Genomic DNA, 12592 nt, shown 5'->3' with positions numbered 1-12592 from the left:
TTGCACAATGGTAAAGGAAAGGGGCAGGGCCTGAGGTGACATGTGTGCAAACACGCCCTGTGGTACACTTTAAAATGGGGAATTAATTCCCTGCCCTGTCATTGCAAACGGCAGGGCCCCAACTTTACTATTTAATTGCCCCCAGGATTTGCCCCCCCCCCGGGGGCTAACAAGTAATATAGCGCGTTTTTTTCCATCTGCAAGGTGCGCAGATTTTCCCAATTTTTTTATTTTTTTGGGGGGCCCTTGTAGTCCTTGTGGGAACCCTTGAGCAGGCCTAGGGGGTCAGAGGTTTCTTGTGCCTCGGAGACAGAAATCCACTATAACTTCCCAACACTCCCTCTCTGCATGAAAAGGAAAACACACTTGTGGCCACAACGGAATTAACAGTGATACAAATTTAATTTACCTGGCAAACATAGACCTTACAGATGGGCGTGGTCTCTTCACAGTTATTTAAAGGAGAAAGTGCACATGTGCTCATAAGATTAAAATACATGGTAGAAATAGTGCAGGTGTAATATTGTATCCATTTGTCTATTTATATTTTATCCTTTAATTTCTCAAATACAATTCTCATGCTTGTAAACTCTTTCAAATGGAAACCCTGGAAGATTTGTAGAGATATCTGTACAAAAAAATATTTAAAAGCAGAAACCAACATCCCAAAAAGAATTAGTTTTTACACTTCAAATTCCCTCTTATACAAAGAGTAGATCAGCTATCTTTCAATTCATATACCCACCGCTATTTATACTCATAATGGTAAAACATGGTAAAACATGGCAAACCTCTCATAATCATTAGATTACATATAATTGTATTACAACCGTATACTGGGAGGAATCCTCCAAATGTCTACTCGCTGATTACATAAATATATATACATATCTATATAAATATAGACATACATATATCAGTTTTATCTGCGGCCCTATCTAGGACAAAATGCAGTGGCCAGGCTCTATCCCATCATCTCCTGCCCTGAGATCAGTGACCTGGCTTCCTGTGAACAAAGTAATGAAAGGGGCCTGCGGTGTAGAGAAAAACACAGTTCTTTTTAACCAGCGGGAAGGAAATAAGATCCATTTTACTCTACAAGTAATTTTACAGTAATCAGGTAGTTGTGACATGAAGAACTACTAACGTAAAGCTTACCTGACATTTTCTGTCACCAGAATCTCTGAGTATGCAAATTCTTTTTGGAAAGTGGCAAGTTTTAATAAAGCTACGATCTGAAGGTTGAGTCATTTTAAACATGACTTTCCATACCTAAGACAGGTTGGCACATAGTCACCAATGACATGGCACTTGTTATAAATAATGACATAATTTTATTTAAAAAAGGAAATGTTGATACCCACGGTTTCTGGTTCAAATTAGACTAGATTAAATTGGTAGCATGTAAATGGCTGCAGATGGTTTAAATTACTTTATCAAGAAACAACATGCATATGCATGAACTGCCTGATAAAAGGTTCTATTTTCAGTTCCTCTGGCCACAATCTGAGATTGAGCAAGCAGTGGTGAAAGCCCATTAAAAACCATAATTGGATTTGTCATGTCAAACTTGACACAAGAACTTCTATAGTGAACTGGATTCAATCTTATTTGCTAGGACATGTTATGCAAACCAATCTGACAAAACATCAGAAACTGAAGCAATGACTTAATCACCAATCTGTAATAATGTTTTTTATAATTGCCTATTGGATGTTATCTACTTTCTAATTGCATTTTTTTCTTTAATGAGTATTTTAAATTGGTACCGAAAAAACTAATCACTGAAATGCGCAGGAACTTACATGTTATGAAGGATTTACCCAGAGGCAGCAAATTAAAAAAAAAAAATATTATGTATTCAAGTGTTGGTCCGTAATGCCACAGTGATCCTGGTTGCCCCTAAGCATGAAAAGAATTAAGTGATCAGCAAGCGTCATTTTGCACAGGATTTCTTTTGCTCAACAAATAAATAAAATTACTTTATCCACTTGTATATATTGTAATACAAACAGGGGTAATGCAGAGCCACAAAACAGAGCGATCATTTCATAGGTAAATCTGCCTCATTCCATTTATAAATGTTGTTACTTGGAATTAAGTTGTTTTGTGAAAATAATAAAGTTTTGATGCACCCCTTAATACCGTGTTTTTGCTGTTTCTAAGCGCATTAAAATTGCAGGTTTGTTACCGAGTCTAAGGATACTCGATGCATCATCTGGGAAGGATGAAAGGCGCCACTGCCAGGACTCTAACTTCAGATCTGCAGGACAAAAGCAATTGAGACATGTTGCAGCATAAAGTTAAATACTGCAGAAGTGCACCCATGCCACAGAAAACTATTATTGGCACCACAATACAAATGTGAATATAACTCAAGCGGCTCAAACATCACAAAACGAAATGCTGGCTTGTTCAATTTCCCGAGAGAAATCCTTCTTGGCAGTGACTTAATGATTAGGGCAAATGAAAACAAAATAGAACTCTGAATAAACACTGGAAGCTAAAAAGCCAGCTTTCCAGTTACCTGCTCACTAGTAAAATTCAGTGTTTTAAATGGAAAAACCAGTGCAGGTATTCACCAAAAGAAGCGGTGGAGTGAAGTGCAGGCATAAGGGCAGTGTGAAGGGTGGTACAAGTGGTGGGGCTCGTTTTTCTTTTTTTTTTAATCGGAAGCCTTGTATGCAAACATGTGCATGCATTGTAATAATGTCGGAAGTATCTGTCCATGAGTCTACTAAACTTGTCCTGTCCACTAAAATCTGTCCATGTCCACTAAAAAACCATTTACATTCAATTACTAATAAGTGTTTTTTGCTACCCAAAGTAATCATTTTTAGCAACCTTAAAATAACAACAAATTGAGGAAAAAACTGTAGGGTTTCCAATATATGCCTTGTTGTTTGCCTGCAGCTCCTTTATGCTCCTAAGCTATATGACAGAGCTATCTACGTAGAAAACCAAATCTGTTGCATGCTGTGCTTTTCTAGCACACTGGCCCTCTATGTAATTTTATGAGGAACTTCCAGCAAATGCATAGGCCACTTACTGCATAATATTTCCACTTCAGGGATCAGAATGGCCTCTAGTGTGAAGGAAGCATAATCTGCCAGGAGGATCTTGTCCCTTATCTAACTAGATGCAAAGAGATGAAAGGATTCACTGACTGCCTCGATGAAGGCACACAGCCCGCGCCAAAAGCAGTGCCCTGAAAGGAATCCTTGTAATGAAAAAACATCAAAACTATGGTCATTGTTGATATTTGTTTAAATGGATGTATGTACACCCCAAAGATATATGAACAGGGGCTTGGAAGCTTCCGAATGGCTACATTTTATATGACATGCATGTTCACATTGTCTCTGATTTTTGCCATCAGAGCTTTGCATGTTGCAAATTTTTAAAACCCCTTTCCTACAAGGAGAAGAAAAAAAACTACAAGTTCCAGAATTCAAAGCATCGCCAGTTAAAAACAAGAAATGTCTGAATGTGTCATAAATTCAATGGAGCCTCCTGTCACGTTTGTTTATGCCTGGTTTCCCATGCGAAAAAATAAGTTGTAGGTTTTAAATGCACCAAACCACTCTGTAAAAAACTTTTTTTAAAACCATTTGTTTTGCCTTTTAGGGTTGTCTTCTTTGAGGTTAATCAGAAAATTGCTGTAGAGGGCAAGAATTTACTTTCAAGTAAATTTGTTGAATTGAAATTGCTGGTGGGCACAGTTTTTCAGTCATTTAAAACCAGAGGCATGCTAAAAAGCTGGACTGCCCTGAACAATGCCCACTAAGCCCCTACCCAATAGGTTTTACAGCCACCTCTCCTTCCCCAATGTGCAAGATCAAACAATCTGCACCCACACCCTGATCTGCTGACTTCCAGAGTGTTGAAGGTGCTGACGAGCTATGAGATAATCAGCAGAGCACCACTCTTGTCCGAGGAGATGTTCCAGTACTCTGGTTTTTTGAAAGAGGGGATATTCCTTTGCTTTTATTAAATTCATGCCAGTCGTTTCTTCCCTTGCGGAATCTTGATTTTGACCTATTTCTGGCTCTTACCACCTGATCATCTTCCTGAATAGTAGGCATCCTGGACGGTGGGCTGCCCTGTACCAGGTCTACTCCCTCAGCTGTGGCATTTTCCTTTATTTTTCCTGTGCTTGTGACCTTGGCCAATAGCAGCGGTGTGTCCTTAATGGTTCTGCTCTCGAGCTCACCCTCCTCATCCTCAGAGCTTGATCTTCTAGCTGAGCCCTGCCGTGCTCTCAGCAGGCGTTCCGCCCTTAATGTTGACAACGTTGTCTTACTTTGGGTTGACCGGGTCTTAGATTTTTGCCCACCACTTGTGTCTACGTGGTTTAATCCGTTGGGGAGCTTTCAATCTTTCCCAATATTGAAATCGCTTTCCTTGTCGACCACAGAACTGTAGTTACTTAAGATTTTTGTAGACGCACTAGTATCTCCAACTAAAAAGTGTCTGGAGGCACAGTAAACCTTCGTCGTACAACCAGCGCAAAATATAACCTTGTTTCAGCAGCCAAAATGTCTCCTAGGTTGTATAATTTTGCATAAGGTCAAAAAAAATATATAATACTCTGTCCGTTTTTTCTGCTCCCCTCAATTCATCCCACTCTTTCTGTTCCCGATTCGATGAAGTCTCATGTATCTCATACCCTGTCACCGCCAAAACAATACCATCTTTTTACAATACCTTCACTATCCGGGATTTTTTAAACAAAGTCTGTCGATAAAGAGGAATTCAGCTTTTCCTGCTTGTCCTTGATTACGTAGTACTCGACAGCCAGCAGCCAGCAGTCAGCAGCCCGGTCTTATCTGCAAGCGGCAAGCTTTATTTACGATCTCTAGCTGTTTCCCATTGTAGGAGCAGGATTGTCGGAGCTCTTGAACCAGCTTTATGCACACCATGATCTTATCCTCGACCTTGCCCTTGAGCAGGTAATTGAAATCCGATCGTGTTTCAACACCGTAGCAGGGCCCACAGCACAGCCAGAGACTGAAAGCCATCTCTCTTCTGGAGCCAGCCAGCAAGGAGGTACGAACGCCGCCTCCATTGCAGAGGGAGGGGCCATGGGTCACCTGAGGCTATTCGCAGGCGGGTATTGCAGTAGCCTGCATCCTCCCAAAATACCGCTCGTACCTCTCGTATCCGCTCAGACCCTCTGTGATAAACCATTTCAAGAAGTTGAACCAGAGCAAACATTCCAGCAAGTACCACAGCCAGTGGTAGGATTAAAAACTGACGGATCTCTGGATATTCAAACAGCCACTAGCTCACTATCAGTCTCACCATCTAATCAGCAAAATCAGTTAGGAAAGGATCTGAGGAGTGGACAGGCCCTTCCCTCGACCTCACTGCTGGAAAAAACCACGGAAGCAGAAGATCAAGATCGAACACAGGCAGGCGGTGCGGAGCCACCTGGGACCTCATAATTGGATAATGTGGCCAGCTTTCAATGTGATATTAAATCAATGTTAAACCTTATTTTAGATGAGATTCGCGAAATGAAAACGACTCAAGCAAATGAGATTGCAGCCCTGCACCATCGGTTGGCAAAAATCGAAAAAGCTGTAGCCAGTTTTCTGGGAAGGTTGCAGGAGGCTGAGTCAAGAATATCCCAACTTGAGAATCAGATCACGACGATTCAGCAACAAGTGGACTTGGATAAAAAACAAAAGCTTAGTTTAGAGACCAACATTGAGGAATTGGAGAATCACTCCCGATGTTCAAATATGCGATTGGTGGGGGTGCCAGAAGGCTGCGAGGGGACACAAATGCTTCAGTGGGTGGAGACATTTATTAAAAACAGAGTTCTTACGGGCTTCTCTGGAGATCTAACTATTACAAGAGCACACAGAGTTCCAGCCCAGCCATTTACGAATTCAACATTACCCAGAACTATTCTTGTTAAATTTGCAGATTTTAGAATTAAGGAGTGGGTACTATCTAAGGCTATCGAAATGCGACAGATCTGAACTCGAGAAGTACCAAGCTGTCATATTTTTTCCGACATGCATGTGTGCAAATTTAGAAGAGGTCCAAGAGCTTCTACAGAAAATCACTGTGAGCAAATAATGTTTACAGGATATTGTTAGTTAAGCTTTCTTTTCTCAAGCTTCTAGCTTCTACTAAGAGCGGTGGTGGGGCCAGGGTCACTATAGGATGCAACAACATGGCACCCAGTTGGGGAGGGGCAGCCCCTGGGAGTAGGCAGGGGGTATGGTGGGCAATTCCCCCTTTGCTGGGAGTTTTGGGGTGGGAGCTCAGGGTGAAGAGGTGCAAGGGTTTAGCAAGGGAAAAAATGAACAAGAAAGCAGTATAGTCATTTGGATAAGGGTATTGTGGCACCAGAATTACCTAGGAGATATCCGCCTGAGGGGTGTAACAAAAGGCAGGATGAATCTGGTGATGAGAATAACCATCAGTGAGTTAGGAGAAAATCTAGGATGGAATCAAAAATGGAACCAAAATTGCAGAATATAAAAATAGTTTCATGTAATGTTAATGGATTAGTGAATCCACGAAAAAGTGTGGCTTGTTTAAATTGGATTAATTCTCTTTCCCCAGAAATTATATTTCTTTTCTACAGGAAACTCATTTGAGGTCTGATACCCCGAAAATATCCCTTCCTAAGAAATATACGCAAGCTTACTGCTCATCTGCCAGTCTAGCAGTACGAGGTGTAGGGATTTTATTCTCTAATTCACTGGATTGACAGGTTAAAGAGGTACGACGGGATGGTAAAGGGAGATAGATCTGGGTAAAAGTAAAGTTAGACAAAACAGTCTTGAACCTGGTTAATTACTACGGCCCAATAGACGATGACACGGTGGCCTTAGAGCAAATCTATCAGTTGATAGCAGAAATGGAAGGTATACTAATTTTGGGTGGGGACTTTATCCAGAATTTGGTATTGGATACATCAACTAAAGCAAAGCGTCAGTTAAACCCCAAAACCATAAAATTAATAAGTAGATTAACAGAAATGTTTTCTTTATCAGACCCCTGGAGGTTGGGACATCCCGGCCTTCAGCAGTATACCTGCTACTCAGCTAGATTTAGATCAGCATCTCGACTGGATTTTTTCTTAGTAGATAAATTATTCGCTAACTGACTCAGAGAAATACTTTCCAACTCCTTTTCAGACCACTCCGTAGTCTCATTTATATTAAGGATAAGAATTACTCCAAAAAACAGGCCTGGATGGCAATCTGATAAATCCCTACTACGAGATTCTACCTAGATAGCAGAAACCAAAGTATTTATAAAGGAGTTTAATTCAGCGCAATGAGAATTCTGCATCCATGTTTATGGTATGGGAGGCATTTAAGGCGACCTTTAGAGGTCACACAATATCATAAGGCTAGAATAAATAAACAAAGAAAAGATTCAAGAGTTACAGACAGAAGTAGAGAAAGCAAGACGAAATGTCGATTCAGAAAATACTACTGAGTCCACTTTTAGAATAAATCAGCAGGAATTAGTTAAAGTAAAGGAACAGTTGAATGATTTTTTTTATTGGAAGAAATATCAGGGAGTAGGGCTTATCAACAGAAACTTTATGAAGAAAGTCAACAGATTGGGAGATTCTTGGCTTGGTCCACAAAAAAAATCAGAAAGCAACCCAAATAATTGCCCAAGTTAAGAATCCCTCAACTGGTATATTAGTTGACGATCAGCACGTTATTTCCGAGATAATCCTTTCACATTTTAACCAAATTTATGCAGAAACACAGGGGGTAGATGTAGCAGATTTGGTGGATTATTTTGAATTTTTTGAGTTACCCTAGGTACCCTCACAAGCTTCTGAGATATTGAATAGCACAATTGGGACTACAGAAATCAGTGTTAAAAAGTATGCCCAATGCTAAGGCGAGTGGTGCAGATGGAATCCCAGTGGAAGTTTTTAATGCATTTCAGGAAGAAATTCTCCCTTTTCTGGGAAAATTGTTTAACCAGATAAAAGGATATTCCAAAAAGTTTTAAGGAATCGGTTTTAGTAATTTTTCTTAAAAAAAAGAAAGATCCCTATGATCCTAATTCATACCGCCCATTAGTCTTTTAAATACGGATTATAAATTACTCATGAAGATCTGGGCAAAAAGAATAGTTCCATGTGTACAACAGGTGGTACATGAGGACCAAAATGGTTTTATCCCGGGCCGATTGATGGCAGTTAATACATACTTCTTAGCACAAGCCATTGACTATTTTTCCACTAATAAGATGGATGCGGTGATCATGATGATGGATGCCGAAAAGGCCTTTGATCTAGTAAATTGCAGTGCTTTATTCTGTATTCTGGATAAATTTGGGTTTCCGTCACATTTTTTACGAATGGTAAAAGAACTTTATAGTTGTGCGGAGGCCAAAGTTGTCGTAAATGGTGAAGAGGCTGATAGGGTAAAAATTAAGCGAGGTATACGTCAAGGTTGTCCTCTATCCCCCCTTTTGTTTTCTTTATTTATTGAACCTTTAGCTGTTAAGATACGGAAGAGTTTGATGATTTTGCCTCCAATTGAGGGGATGGCAAAAGTCAAACTCTATGCAGATGATATTATTTTATATCTTAAAGCTGGGGATTCCAATGTGCAAAATGCACTAGATGAAATACAGAAATTTACGCAGGTGGGGGGTATAAATAAATCAAGCAAAAACCAAAATCCTTTTATTTAACTCCACTTTAGCGGATATTCCTGCATCTATCGCCATAAGACCACCACATTCAATTAGATACTTAGGGATATACGTTACACAGGATTTTAGTCAACTATAACAGAATGCTAACAAAAGTGAAAAATGTATTGGATAAATGGACTCTGCTTAATCTATCACTAATAGGACGGATCTTGATGATTAAGATGTCGATACTCCCACTGTTTTTATTTCTTTTTAGTAATCTTCCTTTGAAAATTCCGAGCTCTTATTTTAAGGAATTAGATCAAATAATGCGGAAATTTGCCTGGAATAACAAACATCCCTGAGTGAATTTTACCACACTACAATTGGATGTAGCTTCAGGCGGTTTAGCTTTACCACATTTTCCAATATATTACCAGGCATCATTAGTAAATTTATTTGCACAATTGGGTGTGGAAAATTCAGTATTTGATCATTTTATCTTGGTACAGATGCTGAAAGAGAGTGCAATAAGGCTCCCGAATTTCTTACGGCTGGTAAAGTTGCCTAAAAAGGATCAGATACAAAGTCATCTTAACATTAATAGAAAGAATGCAGCTTTTTTTTACATTACAAGATATTCCAGTATTTCATGCTTTTACTCCTATTGAGGACTGTGCAGTAGGTGGTCTTATATTATCTAAAGGCCTTTATCAACAGTGGCAAGAATTAGGCTTTAGTCGGTTTGGAAATTTCTTTAATCATGAGACTTTAATAACTTGGGAAACAGTCCGATTACAAGCTAATTTTTTAACAACAGCACTCTCTCTGAGCTTTTATCAGTTAATTAACTTTCTTAAAAACAATTATGTAACATTGAATAAGATGCCAGGTAAATGGCGAACAAAATGTTGGGGGTAGGAGGCTGGTACCGGCTATGGCATCAAAAAGCCCATTCAGAAGAGATTCGGACAATAGAACTTCAAAAAATCTATTCAGAGACCGGTTGTAAGTTTAATATAAGGGAATGGCAACAACTTAATGAGTTAGCAAAAAAAGCACTCAGAGCGCTAATTACGAGAGGATGCAGTTTTCATCTAGATGGCTTGCCTACTATACCCCCCTGAAATTGCATAAGATGTACCCAACACACCCAAACCGTTGCTTCAGATGTAAGACCCAGGAGGAGGGCAGATGGGTACATATTTTCTATGAATGCAATTAGCTACGACTTTTTTGGGATGGGGTTTTTGCTAAGATCTCCTAATCTCTGTCTCTGAGAATTCAACCATCCGTTATGCTGGTTTTATTTGGCACTTCGGGGGAGGTGAAAGAGTTAACTAAACATCAGCAGTATTTCATACTAATTGCCATACCTGTCGCAAGATCTCTAGTCCTACAAAATTGGAATACAGCTAAACAACCCAGGATTGATCACTAGCTTAAAAAATTAACATAACTTTTAAGTTTGAGGAGGCCTATGCGAGACGGGTAGGAGCAACCAAAAGATTTAGAGCTATCTGGCATGAGTACTCCGATCAGACTGAGAGGGAAGGAGAAGGAGCATAAAGGCAAGGTATTCCAGAGTCCCCAACCCTCCCATTTTGAAATAAGGTGAGATAGATTATAGATATTAGCATTACGCTTGAGATAGTAGAGGAGCAAGGCGATTAAAATAGAGCTTAAATATCATGCACTTTATTTAAGAACTGCTGCTTTTTTTAATTTTGCACTTTAAATAGCTCTTGCATGACATTTTTCCTAAGAGCTGCTGCTATTAGCACTATGCACTTTAAATATTTTGATGCTCCTCTATTTATGAAATACAAGAATCATGATACTTCCTGACTGTTTTACTTAAGTCCTAAATAATAAGCACTTTATTTAAGAACTGCTGCTAATCATTCGAAGGTCTTTAAGGTGTATATACGGCTTTTATGCTAGCTGTGTATGGTATTTTAATAACGAACTGTTGCTATTTGCATTATGCACTTTAAATAGCTCTTGTCTTTATCTAATTTAAGCATGGCATGCTAGTCTATATCTTTCAGGGTAGAAGTTAGGAGTATTGCACTCTCAATATTCACTTTCTCTGTTTGTTTTATGGTTATAATATAGTACTAGTTGTGCCACTACTCAGATAAATATTATTACTGTTTAATATGTGTAATTTAGATGATGCCATGTGTTTTGAATGTCTATTTGTTGTCTTACTACTTTCTTGTTCAAATAAAATAAAAAATAAAAAAAAGATGTTCCGGTACTCAAGAGTATAAAATGAAAAAGTTCCGGTACTCAGTCCATGTGAGTATCAACCCATTTAAAGCATTGGTAACATTCTATACAAATATTCACAACATAAGGAAGTAGGTCGGTCACCTGCCAATGATGATTACAAAGAGTTTCTGTGCTGGTTTGAGGAGCAGCCACACCTGAGGAGGTATCAGGAGATTTGCTCGCGGTGAAGTATGGATATGCCGGTTGATCTGAATCTGAAAAGCTTTTGAAGCCAATGCACCATGAAGTTCCATTTGAAAGCTGAGGCTTGGTGGTGGAGCATGTCTGCCAGTTAGTGAGGACAGGAAGCCGGGGCTTCTACAGATGTTAGATGTGCTCAGACCCAGTGGCACACCGCTATGACTTGGAGGTAGTTTAGGATTTGAAAGAAACTGCTTGGAGAAGCAAGACTTGTCCCATGGTTCAACACAAAACCTACTGCTCCTGCTTGATTTCTGCTGCTGATTGCTGTGAGCAGGGCCTGTCATTTTTTGAAGATATCGTCTTGGCACCCCAGACATAGCGCAGTGAGGACGACAGCATTTTCCCACGTTAAGCAAAGGACCTAAGCGAAAGAAAGAGCACTTTATATTTCCAAGCAGGTGAAAGCCTAGAGGTCCCATTCTTTATGCTTCTTTAGTCTGAAATAAGAAAAGAACATATCAGGATTACTAAAGTGATGGAGGTAACAATTGAGACTATTATCCTGGGATAAATTCTGGTCTACGGAAGTGCAAGAGACCCAACAGGTATGAAGGGATGACAAGTCGAGAGAGCTCACCGGGGGCCAGAGGAAAAGTACTGATGCCTGGCCAACTACAAATGTAAAACAAGCATTTGTAAATACAATTGATTTGTCCCACTGAGAGGGTAAAGCCACACTCTTTTCAACACCAACTATCCCTTTCACACCAACTGAGCAACAGGACAGGTCACGGCCTCCATTTGCATTCGGGAAACCAACAATCCTTGGCAGGGTGTCACCTGAGGTATGCTGCAGAGGGAGTTAAGAACTGGGAAGGGGAGAAGACACCAGCCTGAGCAACGAAGCAGCACAGGCAGCCAACAGGGGACAAGAGCAGTACACAATGTAGTCCAAGCAGCTATCCCCGCTGCCTCAAGAACAGCGCTGTGGTGCCTTATGCAACACTGTGCCTATGGTCAGGAGTGTGGGTGGAACTCTTGAGTGTAGACGTGATTCGGGGAGGATTCAGCCAGGTCAGTGATTAACCTCACCACCGTGAGTTGGTCCTAACCTTTAAAGTTTCTTCCCAATGCTGTCACATTTTACCTTATTGTGATAGCCCACGTGCATGCCCCACAGTACATACATTAATTTGCAGATCCCATCAACACTAGTAATTTTTTAGACTCACATTTTTTAGCACTGTCCATACATTTCCCAATGATCAGACAAAAATCTTTCCCAAGTTTCACAGATCATTGCATGACTAGCTGTTCCAATCCAGGGTTTCAGGCCTCACTTACAGACAACTGCCTGTTGTCGAAAAACCAAGTGTTCAATGCCAATACTTGCACTGGATTGTGGGTCTGCCTGTTACTTCATTGGCTGGTTCTCTTGTCAATCTCATTTGCATACTTTTTATTCAATCATTTTATTCCTCTTGCATTTTCCCAAGCCATGAGGCATAGCTTTTTCAACATCCTTTTGATTGGAAGA

The 12592-nt window shown here is 40.0% G+C and overlaps 1 protein-coding gene across 2 annotated transcripts in view; it reads right to left on the bottom strand.

Annotated features, from left to right (window-relative positions):
* The window catches only part of OMA1 (OMA1 zinc metallopeptidase), a 797057-nt gene that overhangs the window by 726081 nt on the left and 58384 nt on the right, over nucleotides 1-12592 (bottom strand). For both annotated transcript variants that reach the window (XM_078669974.1, XM_078669983.1), the window contains exon 2: nucleotides 11014-11552. In XM_078669974.1, the coding sequence (XP_078526100.1) occupies nucleotides 11014-11534 (521 nt within the window). In that variant the 5' untranslated portion in view covers nucleotides 11535-11552. The remainder of the gene's footprint in view (nucleotides 1-11013; nucleotides 11553-12592) is intronic.

This window comes from Lissotriton helveticus, chromosome 1_2 (genome assembly GCF_964261635.1).
Source record: "Lissotriton helveticus chromosome 1_2, aLisHel1.1, whole genome shotgun sequence".
Lineage (NCBI taxonomy): Eukaryota > Metazoa > Chordata > Amphibia > Caudata > Salamandridae > Lissotriton > Lissotriton helveticus.
Note: the sequence above shows the minus strand (reverse complement) of the source record. Positions and strands in the feature narration are given on the sequence as shown.